We start from the raw sequence: 27,622 nt of genomic DNA on the forward strand, positions 1-27,622 counted from the left end.
TCAGGGAAGGAGGGAGACCCACCTGGTGCTCCTGCCATGTGCCCCAGAGCCCACAGGCTAGAGGGAGGATAGGACACGGGCACAAACTCCCTGGGGCTCCGCAGGGAGAAAAGGTCCCCCCGTGGCCGGGTCTGGGGATGCTTGCCAGACCAGGTGGCATTTGAACTGGGAGGATTTGATCAATGGGAGGATTTGGACCCACAGAGATGGGGGCTACATGGCAAAGGCCTGGCAACAGGAAGCACACAGGGGAAGGGACGGGGGATGGGCTGAAGCAAAGAGTGTGTCAAGAGGGGCTGTGGGTGAGCAGCCAGAGGAGGCTGTAAACACCAGGCTAAGGCGTTTTGCCCTTCACCCGGTGACAGCGGGAAGCTAGGGGAAGACCATGAGAAGAGCTGTGATTTAGAAAGATCATCATGGCCCTTGGTGTTGGGAGCGGACTGTCTAGGTATGGCTGCTGCACTGGTCCAGGAGAGAAGGGGTGTGTTCCACCCCCAGCAGTACCCTGGGAGGGCCAGGGGTGATTGGAAGGATGGTGTGCAGGGGAATCCATGGGTCTTGGCATGTGCTCTTGAGAAGCAAGGGAGGAGGGCAGACAGGGAAGGCAGATGGGTCCTTGGGACTGACAGTGTACCAGGGCCCGTGCTGGCTGCTTCCATCTGACTTCTCATGGACGGTCTCATCAACACTTTAATCCCATTATACAGATGAGGAGACTGAGGCTCAGAGAGAGCAATGTCTTGCCCAGATGGAACTTTAGGTTCTTTTGACTCCAGAGTTCGTGTTCTTTCCATTGCCTCATGTATTTTCTTGGCCTTTGAGGCCCGCAGAAAACACGATCAGCCACAGGCCAGCAACTCACAATGGACCAGTTTCTGGTCTGGCCAGGAAGCTTTGTGGGGTGCAAGGAGGAGGGTAGGAGCTGCCTGGGGGCAGGAGCAGTTATAGATAGATCTGGGATCCAGTCCAAAGGGCCACAGTGGGGAGGAGCAGTGACAGCGGCCAGGCCAGGGATGTGATGAGAAAAGGGGAAGAATTCATCTGTATTGGACTTGCAGGGCCTAACCCTGAGTGTGCCTGGGAACCCAGCTCTATCCCAGGCAAATGCCTCCGGGGACGTGGGTTGCTGGGGAAGACTCGAGTGGCTAACAAGGTTAGGAAGGGAGGAAGAAGACAGAACCTGAGTGGGGAGCCATCCCACCCTCCCTACCCTGGGCAGAATGCCTTCTCTCCTGTCTGCGGCTTACGATCACACACAGACACACTGAGGCACACAGTCGCAATCACGCAGGCGACACAATCACATACCCAGGCACAGACACATGAGCACACAATCACAAGACACACAAGCACACACATACAAGGTCTGGCTCACACACACGGAGGGCCTCATGAGCACAGTCGGAGCCACACAAGCACTCGCGGTTACCCTGACTTATAGGACCTACACCCCCCCACCCCAGTCACAGAGCTCATGCACTGACACGCTCTCACACGGAACCAGAGGACCGTTCCCAGGAAGGCCTCTGCCTATGGACGTCACTCAGGCATGGGAAGGGTGGGAAGTGCCCTTGGACGTCTTTATTGCCATTGTCTGGGACAGGAAGTTGCCTCTCTGACGTTCTGGGGGCTGCGTCATGAGAGGGGTGGCCTTCACCCAGTGACGTCAGCTCAGGCCCCGTGCTAGGGTAGGGTGGGTTGGGATGGGTGTGGTGACTGGCACTGAGGGAGGTCAAGGGCAACTGGGGAGTGCTGTGGAAGAGGCCATAGGCCTCGGTGGGAAGAGCAGACCGGAGTAAGGCAGCTCTGGGTTCCCGTCCCCTTGCCAACCTCTCACTGATGGTGACCTGGGGCAAATGACTTCACCTCTCTGAGTGGCAACGTCCAGCAGTAAAAGGAAGATAATGACACCAACCTCCAAGGCAACTGGGAGTGCTAACTCAAATAACTGCTGTCAAGTACTGGGCACAGGGCCTGGCAAATAGTGGCAATAATCATAATGTTGTGATGGCCCCGGGACTCGCTGTGTGAGTGTGTGTGGGCTCAGAGGCAGGGCTGGGAGGACAAGGGTAGACGCCCCGTGGCAAGGTGTGTGGCAGGCCCGGCCACACTTGCCTAAACAAGACATCAACTGGTCCCAGGAATGCAGAGCCTCAGGAAACTCAGAGCTGGGGTTGATGGTGGGGCGACCTTCCCCACCCGAACCTCAGAGTAGGTGACAGTGGGCATCAGGAGGGCTGGGCCCAGGCAGCAGCAGACTCAGAGGCCACTCTGCAGTGGGCCCCCCCCCCAGTATGTTTATCGCCGAGGACTAGAGGGCTCCTCGGCTCCCTCCAGCAAGCTCTGATGCGGCAGCAGAGTCTGAGGGCTGGCCACTGGGGTCCCTATCTGTCTGTAGGAGCTCCCAGCTCTGGGGGCTGCAGAGGAAGAGAACACAGCCCCTGTGGTAAAGGAAACCTTCCAAACAAGGAAAGGCACACAGCTGGCAGCCCTGCGCCCTCTGGCGGCCTCCGGTGCTCACTGCGGCCTCATGGCTTTGTTCTAAGGCTCCCGGTTCTTTGCCCTGTAGGGACTGACGGCACAGCGCACTGGACTGTAGACACTGGGGCTGGATGGCCTGCGTTTGAAATCCCGGCTCTCCTGCTCCAGCTATTATTACCTCTACCACTTACGAGCGAAGGACCCTGGGCAGGTGACTTAATCTCTTTGTGGCTCAGATTTTTCCTTTGCAATAGGTTGACAACAATAGTTATCTACCACACAGTTGTTTTGAAGGCGAAATCTGATAACCCACAAGTACTTGGAATAAGTAATGTGAAGTAACAAGGAATACATGGTGGCCGTCCTACTCTGGACTTCCAGGGTCAGCGTTGCTGAAGGCACAGCTTGAGAGCTGGGTCGAAGCAGCCTTGACCTGGGCTTAGACTCCGGCTCTGGTGCACTTACCCAATGTGTGCTTTGCACATGTTGACTAGTTGCTTATCATGTAAGGCAGAGACACAGGGAGGCTGCTTATCATGTGAGGGAGAGACACAGGGAGGTAAGTCCAAAATCCTCTGGAAAATCCTTTAGGAAGGCACCACACTGGGGAAAAACACACCATCTCAATAAGCCCAACATGGCCATTTTTCCTAATTCTTGGTTACAGTCCGTCTTTGAAGTAGCTGGCTTGCATCCAAGTACAATGTTGTACAGAATGTGTATCTTTACCCACTGGAACGACACTCAGTGGTGAGATGCTCAGGCAGAGAGGTACCTGGAAGTAGACATCAGTTATGGTCTCAGGTTTGAATCTTCCAACTCGTACTCACTGAGGGGCACACGTTCATCACAGGTAGATACTATCACATTAAGATTTCCATTCTTTCTCTTTTTGGCCAAGTGTGTATAATTAAATTCCCATGCTTTAATCGAATGCATTCAGGAGGCTGCTGCCTTGTGCCTTACCTCTCTAAAGCAGTTTGCTTTTCTGTAAGCCGGAGCAATAACTACAGTAACTACTACAGCATCATGTTCTTGTGTAGATCAAGACAATGTGTGAGGAATTTTAAATTCCTGCCAGGAAGATGACTTTCTCACTCCTCCCCTTCCCCCAAATTTCCCCTAACTAATGTATGACTTTGAGCAAGTCACTTCCCTCTCTGGGTCTCAATGTTCTCAACAGCAAAATGTGGGTGTTTTATAACATTAGATGATTTCAAAGGCCCCTCCCAGCTTGAAGCTTTCAAGATAGTTCTGTGATCCTAGGGCATTTTGATGCAGTCAACCCTTCTATGAATGCTAACTGATGCTTACATGGTTCTTCCAGGACTGCTTTGTCTGACTGGTAAGGGCACATCTATAAACAGCAGCCCTTAACACACTGTAACATGGTAAAGCCTTAAGAATGAAACATGCATCTTTATGATCTTTTTTTCATTTGATCAGCACAAAGGTGCACTTTAGCTGTGCCTGAATCAGCACAAAGTGACCAGATCTAACCATGCCCCCTACTACAGTCTTTCAGAGGCACTGATGAAAAAGCAGAGCTCCTCCAAGTCACACACACACACACACAGGATGGGTAGGCACTATCCCTGGGTGGAGCAAAAGGAAATGGGCTTTGGAGTCAGGCCAGACTGAATGATCCCAGATCCTCCACTACCTAGGAGAACTTAATTAAGGCAAGTTGATCTTTCTGAGCCTCACTTTCCCATCGGTAAAATGGTTATGAATAGGTTTTCCTGACAGTGTTGTATGGGTTAAGTTAGAAGTAGTGAGGGGTCCTGAGCAGGATCGTGGGATTGGTGGGGATCTCTCCCCTTCCTGAGTGAGACAGACCGCAGCTTCAAGTCCGCTTCCACCAGTGTCGTTGGTCTGCCCACTGGTAGCCTCTCTGAGCCTGTTTCCACAATCAGGTCGGGACACCACCACTCATCCTAACTCCAGGGATTGCTGGTGCTTGGCTCTTAACTAGCAAACCGTCACTTCTTTGGCTTCAACCTCACCCCGGGCCCATGCTAATCTAGCTTCCATGCCTGGCTCAGAGCAGTGGTATAAATGGAAACGCCTTCTCCCGTCGACTCCTTTGAAAACTCAACTTAAAAAGCCCATGCCCACCCCAAAGCTTTCCTAAGCCAATGCCCTAGCCTCAGCATGACCTAACTGCTCACCACCAGAATCTTGCCTTGCCAGGGGGTATCTTCAGAGTAGCTTCCCTGAGCAAGTTCCTTGGGCTGGCATTTGCTCCCTGTCCTGGGTAAGTCTGTACCCCCTACAGCCAGAAACTGTGGCTTTTTCACCTCTAGATTTCTCATGGGAAGGGCTGACACAGTGTGGGCTCAGCAAATGTTAAGAAGCTCCACTTTCACCTTTTGGAAAGAGCACTCTGGGAAGGCAGTGCTGGGGGCAAGACTAGGGTCCAGGGTAGGGGTAGGGACAGGGGTATTCCGCTGGAAGTAATAGAGGATGGTGTAAAAACATGACGTTGGAGTCAAATGATCTGGATTCAAACCTTAGCTCTACCACTTGCCAACAAAGGATCTGGGGAAGCCATTATACCTCTAACTTGAGTTGTTCCCATATGTAAGATGAGGATAACAATATCTACTTAGCACAGCACGTGGCACATACTGAGTACTTTTTATGTTCCAGATGCTGTTCTAAATGCCTTAATTAATTTAATCCCTCTACAACTCTAGGAGGTAGGTATTCTTCTCATTTTATAGGCACTGTAAATGAGGAAAATGAAGCTCAGACAAATGAAATAATTTCCTCAAGTTCACAGAGCAAGTGAGATGTTCAATAAACAGCAGCAATGACTGTTCTCAGGCAGCAGTACATGGGACACAATCTCTGAGACCCCAAGGAATGACTAACTCCAGGCTTTCTGCTTCTGGACTAGCTCCAATCTTGTTCCCTCAACTGCAGCAAATGACACAGACCAATCGGTGTTGTAAATAGAGTTAACATAATATATTTATTTTAAGTGCCATTCATGCATATCACTTTTGGCAGCAACAATCCTAATGACACTTGGGATATTTCTTTACAGCACTGAACAGTTACAAAGAATGGGTGCCGTTCATCATAGAGGCAAAATATGAAATCGTGCAATAGCAAAACTGTAGAAACATTAAAACACTGACTGTCCAACAGCAGTACAGAGAGCAGACTGTGTTTGCACAAAAAGCCAATGCATTTTCATCACATATATACAATATAGATATGTACACATCACCCTCTGAATGAACAATATCAAAATACTCTATTCCATTTGAAATAATCCCCAGATTGATTCCCTCCCACTTCAAAGGACATCTGAGAGACATGTATTTACAAGAACATACATGAATACATTTACATTTCAAAAACTGCCACAAATGCCAGTCGGATTATTCTCCTGGACAGAGTACCCCCATTTGATGATATGCATTTAAGATTCTTTTCCCCGAAAGTCTTCAGTCAATTTAAGCCCAAGACAGAACTTGCTCTGCATTTACAACTACCAACTGAGATGGCCACTAGAGGGGTGCTCTGCACCTCACTAGGGAGCCTTGTCTGGCTGGAGCCCGTGAGAAAGCCTGTCCTGGGCTCCCTGGCCACATGAATCACTAGTGTGGGATGGGTCTGGATGGAGGCTCTGCCTCCAGGGCCATTCATGGTAAGTTTAAATTCTCACAAAAATATTGATCACTGCAAATCAGTAAATGACTGCCAAATGGGAAATTAGCTTCACACAATTTGTAACATCTTCATCAGCGGTTTCTACTTGAATCACTCAGTGTAAGCTACTGCATTCTAATACCCAAATTGTTTAAAGTGCACACTGCTACCCACACAATTTATAGTCTCAAAACAGCTATTTTGGTATCTAGAGAACCGTGACTTGAGCAGACTACTGAGAATCACCCCCTTTTTTCCGAGCTTTTACTCTGCAGGCTGCTATCTCATCTTGATTGGCTGCCTTTCCAGAATCCTCTGATTTTTACTGATCCAAGGGGCTGGAACTGAGTTTCCTTTTTCATGCCAAGCAGGATCCAAACAACAGGAATATAAAGCCTTTCCCTTCTCCCCAACCTCACCAGCCTTTACCATGGCTGGCTTCCCAGTGATTCATTCAAGGCAACACTCCACTAGAAAAAATACCCAAAGACGTTCGCAAACACTCTCACATACACACACAGAGAAACAAAGGTGTTTGTTTAGTTCAAGTAGAGATGACTCAACCACAGAATCAGTAAGGGTAATTAAAGTGACTTAATAAGCATGGCTGATGGAGACTAGAGATGCTAAAAAGCAACCAGCGAGCAGTTAGTACTCCTTGATTTGATGGAACATCGTTTTGCCATTAGAACTGAAAAATTCTGCTTTTTTTTTTCTGGTTTAAAGAACCAATTCAAAATCTATTCATTAAAAAAAGAAATCTCATTTCTCTTAGTTTCATTGCAAAACTAAGACAATCAATCCATGCAAAGTAACTGTGAAATAAAACAAAACAAAAAACAAACAACTAATAAAAACCCCTAAGAGGCAGGCTGCATTTCAAAGAAAGGAACCAAACGTCATGCATACACAGACACACAGGACAACAGAAACAGCAGGCCACTCAACAGTAACTGCACTGAAGACTGAGGCAAATAAAATCCATGTGTGGCTCTACCCTCCTTTCAGTGCTTCCTAAATGGAAAGAGAATGAGGGGGAAACTTGCTATACAAACACTGCCCTGCTGTTCTGTTGCCCAAATGAACTCTGATTCAAATTCCAGAAAATCCTACTTAGCAAATAAGTCTCAATTAGCAGGAATGCAAAGATAGAGAATATACTCACATGGCAGGAGTAATGATAAAGAGAATGACACAATCTCTCTCTGATTGTCTTGTCTGTAAACTCTTATCAAGAAAAATAATTCTGTGCTTTCAGACACTGCATTTCTCCTTAATGAACCCAAGAGGAGTTGAGCATTCACAGAAGATAGCAATAAATATTAAAATAACACTTTTGAATAATAAATACATAAGTGAATGTGGAGACACTGATTTGTTTCAAAAGCCAAGGAGTGCCCAGCTTCTAATCAAACACATTTAGAACTGGCATACGATGCAGACTTAGAAAAACAGATGCTGACACGGTGCAACATGAACTCTAGAATCCCCCAGGCATCAAAAAAACATTCGGTCAGTCCTTCACGCTGCTCAGGAACAACATGCCCCTTTGGACTGTTTGGACAGTATCAAACTCCGGGTTCTCTGGCTTACTGAGTAGAACTCAATACTCACATTTCCGAAAAAGATTAAATAAGGGGAACTGGGCTTTGAAAAAATCTATTTCCTTTCAGTTGCCTACATCAGTTAAAAGCATCCTGCCAAAAATAGCCTAACAAGGAATAAAAACTCACAGTAACTTCCTTTTCAAGACATAATAATCCAATTAGAAAAAATTGAAGCCTTTCAATAATTTTTGTACATGTATTTACACATATGCATCTATAAACTGCTTGCAGCAAAATAGGCTCTGCCTGAAAAATCAGTCTGGCACTTGTGGTCAACATCAAACTGACACAAATATGCAAAAGCCGTTCAAATCACACAACAATTAGGAGCTACATAGGGCAGCTGGCAGGGAGACAAACATGTAGTACTTGTCTGGGTCAGATAAAAGCAGTAAGTTATCCAGCTAAAATCTTTCTGATTGTCTTCAAAAAAAATTTCGATAACATTGGTAAAATGATTAGAAACTTTGTTTTCTCAACTGGATACTCTCAAACCTTTCCCTTCACTGCACAGAAAGGTAACGCTTGGGTCTGTCTGGTGCCTTGAGAAACAAGCTCTACACAATTGAATCCCAATCAAAGTCATCCTGGATGTCATCTGGAGGCAGAGAGCGTCGCATCTGGAAGGCTTGGGAAGGCATCATGTGCTGCTGGTTCATGGCTCCGTGATGGCCTGGAAGGAAGGAGGCAATGTCAGCAGTGACTTGGGAGAGGATAAAGGAAGAAAGAAACACACATCTACTGAACACTTCCTATGTGCGCCAGGAACTCAGTGCATATGCTCTCACTTACCCACCCAGAAGCCTCTACAAGGTGGCTCTTATGATCCTCATCTTACAGGTATTCTACACCCCACCCCTCTGAAACAGGGAGTTCACCCCCTCCTGAGGCAGCCTCCTTCCCTGTCGGGACAGCTAAAGCCTTTTTCAATATTAAACTCCGAGTACCAACCCCAACACACCACACCCCAAACTACCTGCAATTGTTGTTCCTGGAGTGCTGAGTGCCTGCGGGATGTGAGGATAACCAGGGGGAGGCATCACTGAAGGAGCGAGATTTTGCCTGGAGTCTATGTACAAATTTCCTAATCAGATCGAGAAGACAGAAGGAAAACATAGTACCATAAGTAAAGCAAATCAAACATAAAAATCTTAATAGAATTGTTACCTAAAACTAAATTAAGCCAGTAAAGTGAGGAAGAAAAGGGAAGGAAAAATCACTCCTTTTAGATGCTAAAACTCTGCCAAAGGTGGTGCTGGATTTTCAAACATGGTGCCAGGCTGGGTGTGAGTACACCGGTACTAATTCTGGCACTGCCTCTAACTCTCTGGAAGCTCGTAGGTAAGTTATGTCTGTTGTTGTTACATACCTCATTATAGTTCAAGAGCATTTTCATATCCCATTACTTCATCTGAGTCTCCCCCTAGACCCACAGTGAAGGCAAGACAGGGATTACCCCCATTTTATGGATGAGGCAACAGAGGCTCAGAAGGCTGAGAAGAATTGCCCAAAGACACATCAGTTTGACAGGGCCTAGGGCTAGAATTCAGTTCTCCTAACTCATGGGCTCTTTCCAGTAATGGTTGTCTCTATTGCCCTGATTTTCTCATCCTTAAAGCAGACCTAAGTGTGCCCTAGCTGATTAACAAAGTGACTGGAGGCACAAAGTGACAGGAAAGATTTGCATAAAGTAAAAGAGCTATATCAAAGGTGATTAAAAACATCTTATTTAGAAGATGTGTAGATGGGAAACATAGATCTCATTTAAACAGCATTTCAGAAGGTTCTTAAGTTAATATGCTTTCACTGACAGCAGCCATCAAGTACAGTAACTCCAGAACGTCAACTGCATTGCATCCTAATGCAAACTAGAAAGGGAGGGGAGGAAAAATCATGCAACCTTCCACAACAACTCCTGGGGAAGAACCACCATAACACTGGTTTATATTATATGAAACATCCAGAATTCTGGAAAGGCTATTTCCCTAAGGTATTCTAATGTTTCACACAAACTATAATTGCATTCTAGGAATGCTGTAATCAAACTAGAAAACAGCAATCATTTTCCCAGAAGAAATTAGAAAGGGAAGAAAAATCTTCGTTTTATATTCATGGTAGGGCACACTGTATTTGGCTGCTCACAAGTTTCCACCTGCCACTGGAAAGTCAGACTGTCTCCTCCTTTAAGGTAAGAATTACTAAGCCAAAAAAAGAGAAATGAAAAAAAAATATATAAAAACAGATTAATCTCCAATAAAAATTAGGTTTTGTCTTATGACTTGAGTTGTTAAGGATAAGTAGAAAGAGAGCTAAGGTTTTGCAGGATGGAGGCTGGGAAGTCATTGGTAAGTGAATGACCATATTACTCAGAGGAGGGCAGCCCCTCTAGCCGGATGCAGCCTTTAAAAGGTACATCAGCCACGAATATGAAGGCTGATCACATTTTTTCTCCTGCAAAAATATACTAGAGCTGTAACTTAGTATAATTTTATTAGTATAACTTTTCTCTTCTTTTCTTCCTAAATCTTCAGTATGGTAAATTGGTCAGAGAGATCACTTCTGATTTTAAACTTTACTATAAAAAGGCATGTTATCTTGGGAGGCAGTGGCTGGAAGTCAGAACTCTTGGGTTCTGTTCCTGGTTCTTTCTCATTTTCTCTCGTCTCATTTCCTCACCTAATGGATTAGACCGCGAGCCACAGCTACTGAGCCCACGTGCCAAAACTACTGAAGCCCATGCGCCCGGAGCCTGTGCTCCGCAACGAGAGAAGCCACCAAAATGAGCAGCCCACGCACTGCAACGAAGAGTAGCCCCCACTCACTGCAACTAGAAAAAGCCAGTGTGCAGCAACAAAGATCCAATGCAGCCAAAAATTTTTTTAAAAATTTTAATTAAAAAACAAAACCAAAAACAAAAACCCTGAATGTTTGTCAATAGACATCAGCAGGCATGAGGTGATAGATACTTAACACCAGAGCTGATCACACAAAGTGTTGACAAAGGTCAACATGGCTTGGCAGGCCAGGGCTCGTTAAAGTTCTTTTGACTCAGAAGGAAAAGACTAAAGGGGAAGGAAACTGGGAGACAAATAAACACTGAGGGAAAACTATAGGTCTTCTGCATCTGCCAGGCTATGAATGGAGTAGCACTGAGAATCAAGAAGGAGCTGGGGGGACCCTAGAGGGAAAGGAAGTGCTGGCAATAAAAGGGAAAGATGGCAGAAAAAATCGAGAATCATAAAAACCAGAACCAAATAATCAAGGTCAAGGATCAAGTAGAGATGACCACAGAAGTCTACTAACAAAGGGCTTTAGGGAAATAACCCAGGATCTCAGCCTAGAGAGAATCTAGAAGAGATGTCTGGCCACTCTGACAGAGGACAGCAGCAGATGGAAAGTGCTTTTTCCATGACCAAGAGTACCCAGTTCCAAAATCAAAAGGTACTTTTGGATCTTTCTTAGAAATTTAGGCCACAAAATTGAAGAAAGTCTTGTTTCACCATACAGCTTTGAAATTGCAGAAAGGACAGCTACTGGCTAGCATGTACAATGGCCTTCTGAAATGGCCTTCTCTTAAGACTGACCCACATCTTCTTCTACCTGTCTTTCCTAGAATTCCCTGATCTGAAGGCAACAATCTGAGCAACACAGGGGCTCACCCCCAAACACACATGCATATTGATGTACATATAAACTACTCAAATTCACTTAGTACTTTTAAGGTTGACTGAAATGGTTTAAGGTGATTTGGAAAAGAGAATGTGGCAGCACTTAGAAGGGACAATTTTGGTTGAACAGGGAAAGAAAGGAAGAGAGGAGAACCAAGAGACAATGGACAAAGTATGGCACATCTGGTCTAGGACTTCAAGCAAGCTAGAAAAGTAAGTGATGTATCCTGAAAGGGACAAATTACAGGCTTAGAACCTATCAGAGGACCAAAGATAAGCTGTCCACGTAGAAGAATAGATTAAAAACATGGAATGGAAGAAGACAAATAAGTAAAAATACATGCCAAATCATAAAGATCTTGATACTTAAACATGAAGATAGGGAGAATTCTGGGAAGATGGTGGAACAAGAATCTAGATAAAATTGCATGGGTAAAATCTAACATAACTAGTTTGCAACTCTGGACTCTCTATAGAAGGTTCACAACTTGCAGAAGAAGGCTTGGTTGGCAAATTGCAGTTAATTTTGGTGAATTTCAGCTCTTAGCACAGATATAGCTACCTATCCCCTCACTCCTACCCCCATGGCAAGCAGCTGGAACAGCTTATACAAACCCTACAGGAGCCAGTGTAGGAAAAAGGGTACTGTCCACCAAATACTGGGGGTCTGTGCTCTGAGCACTGATTGTTGCTTCTGATTACAGAGGTGCAGACAAAAAGGAGGGTGGCCATTATTGCTGCATCTCCCCCCAACACTGCAAGCTCCTCTCCTCTGGCTGAACTGATTTCCAGGAGATTTAAAGGGCTGCTGTCCCCTTTCCCCTCTTTCTTTTCTTTTTTCCCCTCTGGGAGCCAGACATTAAAGACTAGGATACTGAAAAACAACTGCATATCCAGGGAAAGTTAGAAAGTGACCACCCATGCCAAAAGAAAAAGCACAGGCTCAGAGAAAACCTGAAAAGATCTTAAGTTTAAACCTTAAGTTGATCCTCAGCACAAGGATAGCCTGCAACAATCAAAAAAACAAAACCAGTAACAAAATCCTGCAAACCCTTGGGAAGAGGAAGAATCTGATTTCCACAGGTATCACATTAACAGATTCAAGTGTATATGGTTTTCAACAACAACAACAAAAAAATCACAAGGCATAAAAATAAACAGGAAAGTATGGCCCATTCAAAGCAAAAACAAATCCACAGAAACTGTCCTTGAAAAAAATCCTAAAGGCAGATCTACTACACAAAGATTTTAAAACAACTTTACAGATGTTCAAAGACTAAAGGAAGATGTGGAGAAAATTAAGAAAGCAATGCATGAACACAATGAAATATCAACAAAGAGACAGAAAACATAAAAAGAAACCAAAAAGAAATTCTGGAACTGAAAATTACAATAACTGAAATTAAAAATTCACTTAAGGGACTCAAAGAAGAGCAGGCAGAAGAAAGAATCAGCAAATGTGAAGATATGATAGGACAATGGAAATTATCCAGGCTGATTAACAGAAAGAAAAAAGACTGAAGAAAAGCAAACAGCGCCTAAGGGACCTATGAGACACTATCAAGCAGACCAATTATGCATTGTGGGAGTCCTAGGAGAAGAGAGAGAAGAGGGGGCCGAAAGAATATCTGAACAAATGAGAGCTGAAAACTTCCCAAATTTGATGAAAGACAGGAATATAAACATCCAAGAAGCTCAGCGAACTCCAGGTAAGATGAGTCAATGGAACCCACACCAAGACACATTATAATCACATTTTCAAAGATATAGAGAGAATCCTGAAAGCAGCAAGAGAGAAGTGACTTGTCACATATAAGGGATCCTCAATAAGATTATAAGCAGACTTCTCATCAGAAATTTTACAGGCCAGAGGTAGTGGGCCAATCTATTCAAAGTGCTAAAAGTAAAGTGTCAACAAAGAATCCTATACCTGGTAAAAGTGTCCTTTCAAGAGTGAGAGAGAAATTAAAACATTCCCAGATAAATAAAAGCTAAGAGAGTTTGTTACTGTTAGACCTGCACTGGAAGATAATGCTCAAGAGAGTCCTGCAGAAAGAAATGAAAGGACACTACACAGTAACACAAAGCCGTATGAAAAAAGTAAAGATCTCAATGAAGGTAAATACATGGGCAATTATAGAGATAGCATTATCATAACAATGATTTTTAACTCCACTTTTTGTTCTATACATGATTTAAGAGGCTAAAATGTTTTCTAAAAACTATTAGTATAAAAGCTCATATTATTGTAACTTTGGCTTGTAACTTCACATATTGTTTTCTACATGATTTAAGAGATTAATGAATTTGAAATAATTATTAGTCTATGTTTTGGGCCACACAATGTAGAAAAATGTAATTTTGAGACATCAACAACCAAAAGAGGTGGAGGTGGAGCCGAAAAGGAGCAGAGTTTTTGTATGTTATAGAAGTTACATTGGTATAAATTCAAATTAGAGTGTTGTAACTTTAGGATGTTAAATGCAATCCCCAAGGTAACCACAAAGAGCTACAGAATATACACAAGAAGAAAGGAGAAAGGAATTTAAACATTTCACTACAAAAAATCAACTAAACACAAAAGAAGACAGTAATGCAGGAAATAAGGGACAAAAAAGCTACAAGGCATAGCAAAGAAATAGCAAAATACAGAAGTCACTCCTTACCAGTAATTCTTTTAAATATAAATGGATTAAACCCTCCAATCAAAAGACAGAATTGGCAGAATGGATAAGAACACATGATCCAACCATATGCTGACTATAGAAGACTCACGTGAGATCCAAAGACACAAACAGATTGAAAGTGAAAGGATGAAAAAAGATATTCCATGCAAATAGTAACCAAAGGAGAACAGGGATTGTTGTACTAATATGAGACGAAATAGACTTTAAATCAAAAAATGTTACAAGAGATGTCTTGTGAAGTCTTACTTCTTGTAAAGAAGGACATTATATATCAACAAAAGGTGCAATACAGCAAGAAGACAGAACAATTACAAACATTTATGCACCTAATAACATACTGCAAAACATACGAAGCAAAAACTGACAGAACTGAAAGGAGAAATAAACAGCTCTACAATTACAGTTGGAGACTTAAAGACCCATTATCTCAATAATGGATAGAATAACCAGACAGAAGATAAGCAAACAGAGGATTTAACACAATACATCAACCTGATCTAACAGGCATATATAGAACATTCTACCCAACAACAACAGCATACACATTCTTCTCAAATGCACATGGGACATTTTCCAGAACAGACCATATGTTAGGCTACAAATCAAGTCTCAATAGATTTTAAATGATAGGTACCATACAAAGTATCTTCTCTGACCACAGCAGGATGAAGATAGAAATCAAAAACAGAAGTAAAGGGCTTCCCTGGTGGCGCAGTGGTTGAGAGTCTGCCTGCCAATGCAGGGGACAGGGGTTCGAGCCCTGGTCTGGGAAGATCCCACATGCCACGGACCAACTGGGCCCGTGAGCCACAACTACTGAGCCTGCGCGTCTGGAGCCTGTGCTCCGCAACAAGAGAGGCCGCGATGGTGAGAGGCCCGCGCACCGCGATGAAGACTGGCCCCCGCTTGCCACAACTAGGGAAAGCCCTCGCAGAGAACCGAAGACCCAACACAGCCATAAATAAAATAAATAAATAAATTAAAAAAAAAAAACAGAAGTAAAAATGGAAATTATCAGATTTGTGGAAATTAAACAACACACACTTAACCAATGGATTAAAGCAGAAATTACAAGGGGAATAAGAACATACTTAGAGATGAAGGAAAACAAAAATACAACATACCAAAGCTTACAGGAAACAGCAAAAGCAGTGTTAAGGGGGAAATTTATAGCTATAAAGACTTACATTAAAAAACAGACTTACAAAAGAAGAAGAAACAAAACCCAAAGCTAACAGAAAGGAAGAAATAATGAAGATTAGAGCAGAGATAAACGAAATAGAGAACAGAAAAACATTAGAGAAAAATCTTTAACACCAAAAGTTGGTTCTTTGAAAAAAAATCAACAAAGTTGACAAACCTTTAACTAAATGGACTAAGAAAAAAACGACTCAAATTACTAAAATGAGAATTGAAAGTGGTGACATTACTATTGATTCTACGGAAATAAAAAGGATAAGAGAGTTCTTTGAACAACTGTAAACCAACAAACTGGACAACTTAGATGAAACAGACAAATTCCTAGAAACACAATATCAACACAGACTGAATCATGAAGAAAGACAAAATCTGAATAGACCTATAATGAGTAAGAAGACTGAATACTTAATCAAAAATTTCCTGTACAAAGAAAATCTCTGGATCTGATGGCTTCACAGGTGAATTCTACCAAACACTTAAAGAAGAACTAAAACTACAGACCAATATCCCTTATGAACCTTGATGCAAAAATTCTCAAGACAATAGCAAAATGAATTCAATAACATAATAGAAGGATTATGCACACCATGCATGACCAAGTGAGATTTATTCCTGGAATACAAGAACAGTTCAACATATGAAAACTGACCAGTGTAATATACCACATTAATAGAATGAAGGGGGCAAAAACCCACATGATCATCTCAACTGACACAGAAAAAGTATTTGACAAAAGTCAACACCTTTCATGATAAAAACACTCAACAAATTAGGAGTAGAAGGAAACTACTTCAACATAACAAAAGCCACGTATGAAAAATCCCATAGTGAACATCATATTCAGTGGTGAAAGACTGAAAGCTTTTCCTCTAAGATCAGGAACAAAGCAAAGATGTCCATTTTCACCACTTCTATTCAACACAGTACTGGAAGTTCTAGGCAGAGCAATTAGGCAAGAAACAGAAATAAAATGCATCCAAACTAAAAAGGGAGAAGTAAATTTATCTCTGTTCACAGATATAATCTCATACATAAAAATCCCTAAAGACTACACACAGAAAAACTGTTAGAATAAATGAATTCAGCAAAGTAGTAGGATACAAAGTCAACATGCAAAATTCAGTCACGTTTCTATATACAAACAATGAACAATCTGAAAAGGAAATTACAAAAACAATTCCATTTTTCAATGAGATCAAAAAGAATAAACTACTGAGGAATACATTAATTACAGAGATGAAAAACTTGTACAATGAAAACTAAAAAACATTGCTGAAGGAATTAAAGAAGACGTAAATAAATAGAAATGCATCTCATGTTCATGGACTGCAAGACAATATCGTTAAGATGTCAAAGCAATCTACAGATTCAATGTAATCCATATCAAAAATCTCAATGACTTTTTTTGGCAGAAATAGAAAATCCCATCCTAAAATTCATATGGAAGCTCATGGGACTGTGAATAGCCAAAACTATCCTGAAAAAGAACAGCAAAGCTGGAAGACTCACACTTACTGATTTCAAAACTTACTACAAAGCTACTACAGTCAGACAGTGTACTGGCATAAGACCAATGGAACAGAATAGAGAACCCAGCAATACACACATATATAGTCAAAATGATTTTTGACAAGGTGTCAACACCATTCAATGGGGAAAAGACAGTCTTTCAAGAAATGGTAATAGGAAAATTGGATATCCACACACAAAAGAAATTGGACCCTTATATAACACCATATACAAAAATTCACTCAAAATGGGTCAGACTTACATGTAAGACCTAAAACTTTAAAACTCTCAGAAGAAAACAGAGGGCAAGAGCTTCATGACATTGAATTCCATAATGATTTCTTGGATACTATACCAAAGGCATACACAATAAAAGAAGAAAAAAAAAAGACACTAACAACACAGTAAAAAAGAAAACAAAAGAATGGGAGAAAATATTTACAAATCATATATCTGGTAAGGAGTTAATACCCAGAAATATAGAGAATTCCTAAAACTCAGCAGCAACAAAAACCCAATCAAGAAATGGGCAAAGGACATTTCTCAAAGAAGATATAAAAACTGCCAATAAGAAGATGAAAAGATGCTCAACATCATTAACCATCAGTGAATGCAAATCAAAACTACAATGAGATTCCACTGGAATAGCTACTATTCAAAAATAAGAAAAGAAAATAACAAATGTTGGTGAGGATACAGAGAAAATGGAACCCTTATGACTGTTAGTAGAAATGTAAAATGGTACAGCTGCTGCAAAAAACAGTATGATGGTTCCTCAAAAAATGAAACATAGAATTGCCATAAGATCTAGCAATTCCACTTCTGAGTATATACCCAAAATAACTGAAAGCAGGGTCTTGAAAAGATCTGTACACTCATGCTCACAGCAACATTATTCACAATAGCTGAAACATGGCAGCAACCCAAGTGTTCATTAACAGATGAATGGTTAAGCAAAATGTGGTATATATTATATATACAATAGCCTTAAAAATAGCCTTATACATACATTCAGCCTTAAAAATGAAGAAAATTCTAACATATGCTACAATATGGATGAACCTTGAAGACATTATGCTAAGTGACAGCCACAAAGAGACAAACACTGTATGATTCCACTTATATGAGGTACTTAGAATAGTTAAAACTCAAGACACAAAAAGTAGAATGTTGGTTGCCACGGGCTGGGGAAGGGATGAAATGGGTGGAGAGGTCTTGTTGAATAAGTACAGAGTATCTGCTTTACAAAAATGAAAAGAGTTATGGAGATGGATGGTGTTGATAGTTGCACAACATTATGACATTATGAATGTATTTAAATACCACTGAACTGCACACTTAAGGATGATTGGGACAGTGAATTTTATGTTATGTGTATTTTACCACAATAAAAATAAATTTTTTGAAATTTATTTTAACAGGAACCAAAAAAGAAGTGACAAAAGGAGAGAGAGAGAGAGAAGCTTAAGAGTTATTAAAAAAAAGAGTTTAGTGGCTTAGTATCTGGCACATAGAGGGCATTCAATAAATTCAGTTAATACTAAGTACCTCCTATATATGCCAGGCATTGAATGAGGCTCTTCTACGAATATGATTTATGAAATGAATAAGTCACCAAAATCACACAACCACTGAGACTTTCAAGTTAGGTAAGCTATTCAAGTGGAAGAAGCAAAGATGGAAGATTTCTTTTGTATCAAAAGAAGATTTCACAAATGAAGATTTCACAAAAAGGACTAGGGATCTTGAGAACTTAGAAAGACCAAGTATGTGAAATAATTTAGGATAATGACTGAAGGAAGCCACTCAGGATAGAAAAGAGAGCTTTTTAGCATCAACTCTAAAAACAAGACAATGTACAGAAAAGAAGTCAACGTGGAGATAAAGGCATCAAGAAATTAAAATGAAGAGAGAAAGAACTTGGATATTAAACACAGAATGTAAACTTGAGAAAATTGTAGGCTCTGCAATCAGAGTAAACGAGATGGCTACAAGGGTAAAAAATAAAGGAAGAAAGTGAGATGAAAAAATACAAAGCACAAATTTTGAGTCCAGAGCAAAACATAAATGAGACTACCGTTATGTATACTCTTCATATACACTCTGAACTTTAATTTTTTTTAACATTCTTAGAAGATATATAAAGATGTGTTGATTTTCATTGCAAGTCTATACAAATTTAAATTGGTAACATCTCATAACTATGTTCTTATTAAAATTAAAATGTACATATCTTTAAGACATTTAATTCTTGTTTGGTAACTTGAAAGGTTAAAGTTCACAAAGGAAAGTCAATTATAAACAATAAAATAATCATGTAAATCATGACAGAAAAACATAGTCTCTTTTATCTCAATTTTTCTAAGATATATCTTAAAAAAATTACTTGATTTCATTCATTTCTTAGAAATAAAAAGATATAAATGCATCACTGCTATCATTAACGACATATCAAGTTGCCCCAGACAGTTACTGAATTTCATATGAATGAGAAAAAGAGAAAATCAAGAAGATAATTAAATCCATACCTGTTCCAATGTGTTGGGAAGGTTTTGTTGGGTGCATGGCACCATGACAGACATTCTGCTGAACATTACTCTGTGAGTGGATAAGGCCAGTTTGTGTAAAGAACTGATTAAGAGAAGAACAGAGATCAGCAAATTGAACCTGATCTAAAGACCAGTTCTTGAGATCTGCCTGTCTCATACTCTCCATCAAACCTATGAGGAAAGCATTAGAAATACAGTTAGCATGGTTCTGCAAACACTGCAAAGAAAAGAGCACTTCTTTTTTCCAGCCCTCAAAATTTCCACTGGTAATCTTCTGCCCATGCAATGAAGAATGACATTTTAAAAATTATTCAAAGTCTGATTCTTTTAAATGTGGCCAGATTTCCTTCAGAACTCTTGTCTGTGAACCTCCGCTACATCAACTGGCTGAAAGGCTTAATTACGAATTTTGCAAAGTGTTTTTTTTAAGCATACTACCAACTGCAAAAGAAACACTATATAAGGAGATGCTTATTTCCACTAAAAAGAGACTTAAAATCTATTCAAAAACACATGATATGTGTATTTGGTTATAAGTGAGAAGGAACCAATACTCACCTTGGAACTGTGAAAGGTCTACATCTGACCAATTAACACTGCTGGCGATTCGACAGCTTTCTTTTAGCATATCAAGTGTTGCATACCAATCATTTGAAACACCTATAAAAATAATATTGGCAATATTATAGATCTTGGATAGCGAAAGTTTGAGCTGGCCTTACTCCTGATATTGGCCGATCCCAATCCAGTTTTACAAATGGATTCAAACCCATTATATCATGCACTGGGGCAATCTGCTCTGTGAGACAGGCAGGAAAGGTATTATTTCCCTGTATTTTACAAACAAAAGAAATTGAACCTAGAGAGGAGGCATGACTTAGCAAGGCCACTATGATGAATCCAAGACTTGAAGCCAGCTGTACTCTGCACCATTCCAAGAGGCCCCATTCACCTTGTAGTCTATGTCTATGGTACCCTCTGGAGTTCTGCAGTGCAGAGACTGCCTGGTCTGTGAGCAATGTCAGTTAAGCATCTCACCAGAAACCATCAAGACCTATCTTAAGAGCAACAGACATTTTTTTTTCTTTTAAAATCAGGGTATGAATCTATCATTCTAAACGAAATACTTGGCAGGAATATGCAAAGAAAGAAAAAGTGGGAACATTCACTGAATACGTAAATGCAAGGTACTAGACTAGGCATTTCATACTTTGTAACCTCAATATGATCCTCATAACAACACTGTATATCAGTGTTGTTCTACAGCTAACAAAATAATAAGACCAAAAGAGTTAATGCACCAAAGGTCATAAAGAGCCATAATGAAGATTCGACTACAGGTCTTTCAGACATAAATCTATACTCTTTCTTCTATACCACACTAAATCACAATAGACTGCAGACAGACTGTGCATTCCACTCTTCTTTCAAACGCTCACAAAAACACTTGTTTTCCAGAAGAACAAAAGAGTTAAAACCAAAACCTGCAAGGGTTGCTGAGTTTGCCTATGTTACCACATAAACTGTAATCAAGACAATATCCAGGTGAATCTATAGACTGAAGGACTTACAACTCTAGGACTATGGCAAGGAAACACAAAAGAAGATGGATAAGAACAGTATTGGTAGAAAATATATATAAGCCCCAGATAACAGATCCAAATTCACAGTTAGCCAAACACACGTCAGAAGACAAAAACTTACCAGAATTACAGGATACCTGTTGTGGGGGAGGGGGTGCCTGATGTGTTAACGTCTGATGCTGATGGTTCGGATGGTGCTGTACGTGCTGGTGTGGAGAGGGGTGCTGGGGGTGAGGGGACTGGAGCTGGCTGTGTTGCTGCGGGTGTGGTGCTGGGTGCTGGGGACGCTGTGGATGCTGTGGTAAACCATGCGGTCGATGGGACGGATGTGGAGATGGCTGTGTGTGCATCTGGGGGTGGGACAGTGAGACCTGTGCAACCGAATTACTGCCCGTGGTGTTGAGGCCACTGCCATGACTGTTGGTCAGGCTGCTTTGGTTGCTGTGTGGGTGAGAGCTCACTGTACTGCCGGGAGAGTGCTGATAGGAACAAGAAGTGTGGGACTGCTGGGAAGATTCAGAAGGGATGTTCATCAAACCTGAAAACAGACAAAGCAAGAACACTGATGGTCAGATTTCAGTTATACCTTATGACAAACATTTGCAAAATTATTTACAGAGCAAAGGTATATGCTGTCAGGAAGCGATTTTGGTTCAGTTTAACAAGTACTGATAGAGTATCCACCATACCCTGGGCTCTGGGGCTACCAAGAAGAAACATCATTCTCTGCCCTCAAGTAGCTCGTGGTCCAGTGGAAGAGACAGACACTTGAGGAGATTACGTCCAACACTGTAAGTACTAAGGCAAAAGTATACAGAGGGAATACAGAAACTCTGCTTCTTCCCCGTTTTACCTAGGAAGGGGCTCTGAAATACAGAGAAGCCTTCCTTGAAAAGGCAGTATCTGGGTTGAGTCTTGAAAGATGAGTAAAATGTTAAGGGAAAAGTGGGAGAGGTGTTGGGTCACATTGAGGGTGGTTCTCTATAGGTCTGAAGACCTTTGACAAAAGAGGAGGGTAGAAATAAAGTCCAGTTATTTCTGATCTCTTTCTCTGACTACTCCAAAAACTTTAAGTCCAAGATGGCTAGAATCCTTAAGACCAAGCAAAACAAAACAGCCATCTCCACTGCTCTTTTTCATTACTCTTATGGAACATTCTTGAGACAGACACAGTTTAGGGGTTAAGATTACATATTTCTTAACACCAGAAAAGAGGAATTAAAATCTCTGCACCACAATTTACACACTTGGTAACTCTGGAGAATTATTAACCTCTCCAAGCCACAATTACCTCAATTATAAATGGGTATGATAATAGTACCTGCTTCGTAGAGTTGTTGTGAGGATTACATGCCATGGTACAAGTGCAGGCTGCAGGCTTAGCTCAGTAAATATTAGCCGCTATGATGATAATGATGATTAGGCCAGAAGTGCTTAATGTTAAAAATAATGTATGTTTGGTTTGCAGGTAGACACTCACTTTAACAAACCTTATTGCAACATGTAGTTCTATATAACTACACTATTTTCATATCCCAGAAGACAACATATAATGTTTTGCTGAACCAAACACAAAAAAGTTTTACTTGAATGAAATGAAAATAAAGTCCCATACCATACTGTCAGTCAATAAAAGAATCAAAAATTTTAAACAAAAATAAAAGTATTCTCATACTTGTTATTAGGAGTATAATTATATCAGAGTACATTATAAGATAATCTCAAAACATAATAAATTAAGGTTTTATAGGTAGAAGAGTTAATAAAAGTGCTTGCCTTAACCCTGGGAAAAATGTCATTTATATGGAATCTATAGGGTTACTACAATAAGATGAAAGAAAGCAGTTATTTCATTATCTGTTTCCAATAAAGTCCTAACATTTTAAAAGGGCACCCAGATATAATCTCTACCAACATTTTTAATCCCAAATTGTTTTTAAAATAAAACAAAACAAAATATCTTTCAGAAGCCCAGTATGTAAAACTAATAAATGTAAAGTTGTTTTCTGGGAAGCCATGAAAAGAAACCTGTTAGGTCTCCCTCTTCATCTGCACCCTTCTCTCTGAAACCTCCAGAAAACCCAACAGCTCCAAAGAGAACAATTTGGAAAGCACTGATCTAGTCTAATCTTCTTCACTGTACAATGGGAATGCTTAGGTCTAAAGAGGTGAAGTTAACTCAGTTGACTTTATGGTAGAACCTGGACTAGAACCCAGAATTCCTGTCAATCTTCTTTTCTTTTTTTTATTAGTGTAATGAAATAGCATTATGGGTTTCAGAAATTGTCGCCATTGTTATTTCAAAGCCAGTATTTTTCTACTATGATCAGCAAAGCCTTAGTTTTTTTTTTTTTTGTACTTTTATAGAAAGAAAATTTAATATAAAATTTGAGAAAATACATGACTCTTACTTTAACCAGAAAACCAACTTCCTAAACAAACTACTGATATTCATCAATATATATAACACTTACATATAACATTAACTTTCATAATATCTGACAATGATATTAAAATGTAAACTCTTTAAAGGCAGGGATTTTTGTCTACTGCCGTGAACAGGTAAACCCTCTGAGTTGGGGTATAAATAGTCAATCTGCCAAACAAAGCAATGCTTCAATGTTTGAGTTCCCAACAATTTCTGACTAGTGTTCGTTCTATGGTGGAACAACAATGAGACACCTTGATCCTACTAAATGACTCTGATTAAAATTAAACCAGCAGCTAATAGGACAGTAATACATAATAGCAACAATCTAGCATTTGGTTGAGATGTAACAGTACATCTCAACCAGTATCACTTTTAGTGTTAAATCTGATTTAAGTACGTTGTACAAAATAATGACCACTAACTAATGTGTTCACTTATAAGTGCCGTACATGAAACTGCAAATTTGGTGCTACCATATTCCAAAAGTTATCTCTTTGCTAACAGCAGTCAGAACAGAAAAGCAAGGCACATCTATTCTTGTGGTGCAACATTTACCACTCAAACACTTCATATGCTAGACATCACTAATTAATCATGGCAGTCTTTCCCACATGGCATAAATGCAGTGTCAGAATCCTTTAACACAATGCTCCAGGACACCACTAGTAATCAAACAAAGTAGGCATGCATGAGGAGATAGATTTATCTGCCATTCTTGTGCTATGATAAAAATATATACAGACTATAGTAAAGGCACAAAGAACCTTCAATCCTTATCATGATGGTAATGTTCTAAGATTAAGGAACTATAACAGCTGCGATGTGAAAATAATTCTTTAAAAAATTTCAATAAAAAATTACAAAAGAGGTATTAAAAAACTCACCTTGTTGACTAAGTGACTGCTCAAAAACTGACTTATAAAGGCTCCGAAATGAGGCACTGAGATCTTCAAAATTATATTCTGAGAAAAGTAGTTGTTTGTCTCGTTCTGGAAGGTTGTACTGTGGCTGTTGTTGAGGAGTTAATGACTGAGAGACTGGTTCTGGATGATTTGTCACCTAACATTAAAAGAAAAAATCTACTAATTTAGTAGCTCTATATGAAAATTGGTTTGTTACATATAAAACTGAAAATATCAGAACAGTTTCTAGAATCCAAAGGAATTAACTTCCCTGTCTTTGGCTTTCCTATCGTCTGTTAAGTTGGGTATACATAAAAGGACAGACCACAAATTGTTAACTTAGGTCTTGAAGAATCTCAGAAATCTAATCCAACCCCCACATTTCACAGTAGGGGGGAAGAATTCAAAGTTAAAGGACCTTCCCAAGGTCATAATAAGTGATAAGCGAAGCCTGGAACCCTTCCAGTTTCTGTGGAGTCTTCATCTTGATTTCCACAGAAGCAATTTCATCTCAAACTCACTATACTCTGAAACTACTAACATTTCTCATTCATTTATTCAATTAATCTTTAAGTATTTAAACTCAAATACTGTGAGTCAGGTTGTATGACACTGCCCAAAGCATCAAGGAACTTCAACACACCTAACTCTTCAATGTAGGTAAATTTTTCTTTTTTAAATGAAACTTAAGGAAAATAAGAAATGAAGGGTAAAAGACAAAGGAGATTCTGAGAAAAAAAGAATGGATCAGGGCCTCAAGCTATGCAAGGAAAAAGAGCACCATGAACACCTAAAAAATAAGAATTATCTCTGAAGACAGCACAACTAGAAATAAAATAAAACATGATCAGCAATATATCTTAAAGATCATATCAAGCAGTAACAAACTACCATTTGGTTTAGTGTTTTGAAAAAATTAAGATATGAACACTGGCTATAAATTTATGCAGCCTTTCAAAATGATGCTTACAAGGAGTCTACAATGACATGGAAAAATACGAGTTTTGTGTAGGGGAATGGCTCCATCACTGGCACATGACTTCATCATTACTGAGTACTTTAATTCATCACCTGATCAGCTAAATACGTAATTTTTTTCAGGAAGGGTGCATGAAAACAAGGGTAGGATGCTTTCTAAACTCTGTGTATCAAAGAATTAATGTCTTTTTCTTGACTTCACAACTGAATGAAAATTTGGTGGGCATAATATTTATAATTCCAAACCTATCCCCTTGACACTCTGTATAAAGTGTTCCATCATCTTCGGGCATTTAGTATTATGGAAGAGAGGTATGATTTGTGTTTCTCTGAATGTACCTTATTTCTTCTGCTAGAGTATCTATGATTACTTCTGAAATTTAAAAATTTGTTATGATGTGTCTAGATATAGTGTTTTTCCCATTAACTTTTCTTAGAACTCAGTAACCCTTTTGTTCTCTATTTCTTCTGAAAACTGCTTCTGTACCAACTATTTGGGGACACCTATAATTCGCAATTCTCCATATCTATCGTATTCTTTTACATAATTGTTATTCCTTTATCTGTTTCTTCTGCATTCTCGAAAAATATTTTAAATTTTTTCCCCCAGAGCACTGTTAACAGTTTTGAGTTGTCTTCTTTCTCTTTTCCTACATTCAAGGTGAGTTTTAAAACTGCTCTCTGAATTTGTTCCCCTCGTGTTATTTTCTTATTTCAGGTCCCCCCTCCCCCTTATATCTTTTTTCTGTGTAAAGTTTTTACCTATTACTCATCTTGGAACAGGGAGAGATCTGATGAGATCAAATTTATACCATGAACAGTGTGGCGTATGGCTCTCTCCAGCTCTGTTCTGTCTACCGGGGAGGACAGTTGCAAGATGATTTGAAAAGAAGTATCTGATAATGGAAGGGTCAGCACAGGCGCAAGAATACTCACACAGGTCCCTTTATAGCATAGCTTTGTTTTCCAGACCCAAACTGAAAATACAAGACTGGTTAACAACTGAGTACCAGGTCAGCCTAACCTTTGGGGTTTGTAAAATCCCCTTCTTAGATATGCTTCTGGGAAACTAGGTGATATACATATCCTCTAAGCTCTTTTACCAAGGACTGTAAAATATCATCAAACATAGCTTTAGAAGACTAAAGTAAAAATTCTTTTCCTATTCCAATTGTGTTTCACTTGGACAGAGAACAGATGAAGTAGACCAAAATATATAACATTGTACAACAATATATTTGTATCTAACTTGCTAAAATATAATAGAAATCTGCTCTACTTAGCTAAGCTAATGATCAATTTGATCAGTGAGAAATATACATCTTCACTTTTTATTTGCATTTCAATTACATTTGGTTCCGTTTTAAGCTCTAAATGAGTACTCAGCAAAGGAGTTAACTTCACCAAGACTTACCGGTGTGTAACTATGCACACTTCCAACACTGTTCAAATTAACAGATGCCAAACTCTGATCTGAGAGACTGTTGTTAAGGCTACTGCGTGGGCTATCACTACCATCCTGATCAGTGTTGTACAATGTTACCTACAATGAAAAGAACAGCAACATTCGAATAAGTAGTTCCTACTATAAAGAGTACTTTTTAAGCAACTCTACAAAAATACAACTAACCTGGTAGATGGAAGGAAAACAAAATGTTACTGGTCTTTCCTTTGGTGTTTACCTACCCCAAATCCATGCTCTACATCGCTAACTCCATGTTCACCATGAAATATTGATAATTTACTTTCAAACTAAAGGATATATCCCATCCAGAGGTACATAAATTCAATTTTCTAAAAGGTATAATTAGTTCATCGACATTTAATAAGAGGGGATTATAACAGATTTTTACTGTTAAATATTTCTATAATGCATAAAATTATTTTTACTCAAGCTTTAAGCAAAATCAGTTTTCTTCTTTCAAAATCTTAGGCATCAAAAAAAAAGGACACAAAAAATAGAATTTAGGCATCATAGTGTTTATAATATTGAAAACTGTAAAGTTAACTGTCCAACACAATTGCAGAATCATAAATATGTGATCTGATTTTTAAAATAACAATAATATGCTAACATATGCATTAGACATGAAAGAACTATGTATCAAACTGTTAACAATGGTTAACTGGCAGGGGGTTGGGTATTCCTGAAGACTTCTGTCACTGATAGTGTATATTTTTACAATGCTTGAGTATGTTTATAATGTGCATTATCATTTTTAATTAGAAACAACAACAAAAAAGATATTTTTAAAACAGAAAACTAGTCTAACTATCCTTTAAAGTTCTATTCAGATTCTACTACCAATTTTCCTTTCTATGCTCCTACTTTCATGGGAAAAATTAATACTTTTGATTTTATGG

General features: G+C 39.9%; 1 protein-coding gene across 7 annotated transcripts in view; it reads right to left on the bottom strand.

The window, feature by feature from the left end:
• Window positions 1–5,439: 5,439 nt before the first annotated feature.
• FOXJ3 (forkhead box J3) overlaps window positions 5,440–27,622 on the bottom strand; it is a 127,351-nt gene continuing 105,168 nt past the window's right edge. For 5 of the 7 annotated variants that reach the window (XM_036850382.1, XM_036850408.1, XM_036850377.1 and 2 more), the window contains 7 exons: window positions 26,673–26,801; window positions 24,263–24,437; window positions 21,069–21,485; window positions 19,923–20,024; window positions 19,344–19,535; window positions 8,728–8,835; window positions 5,440–8,424 (listed from right to left, as the gene is read on the bottom strand). In XM_036850382.1, coding sequence (XP_036706277.1) covers window positions 8,309–8,424; window positions 8,728–8,835; window positions 19,344–19,535; window positions 19,923–20,024; window positions 21,069–21,485; window positions 24,263–24,437; window positions 26,673–26,801 — 1,239 coding nt within the window. In that variant the 3' untranslated portion in view covers window positions 5,440–8,308. The remainder of the gene's footprint in view (window positions 8,425–8,727; window positions 8,836–19,343; window positions 19,536–19,922; window positions 20,025–21,068; window positions 21,486–24,262; window positions 24,438–26,672; window positions 26,802–27,622) is intronic. The other 2 variants (XM_036850417.1, XM_036850426.1) reach the window with 1 other exon arrangement.

This window comes from Balaenoptera musculus, chromosome 1 (genome assembly GCF_009873245.2).
Source record: "Balaenoptera musculus isolate JJ_BM4_2016_0621 chromosome 1, mBalMus1.pri.v3, whole genome shotgun sequence".
Lineage (NCBI taxonomy): Eukaryota > Metazoa > Chordata > Mammalia > Artiodactyla > Balaenopteridae > Balaenoptera > Balaenoptera musculus.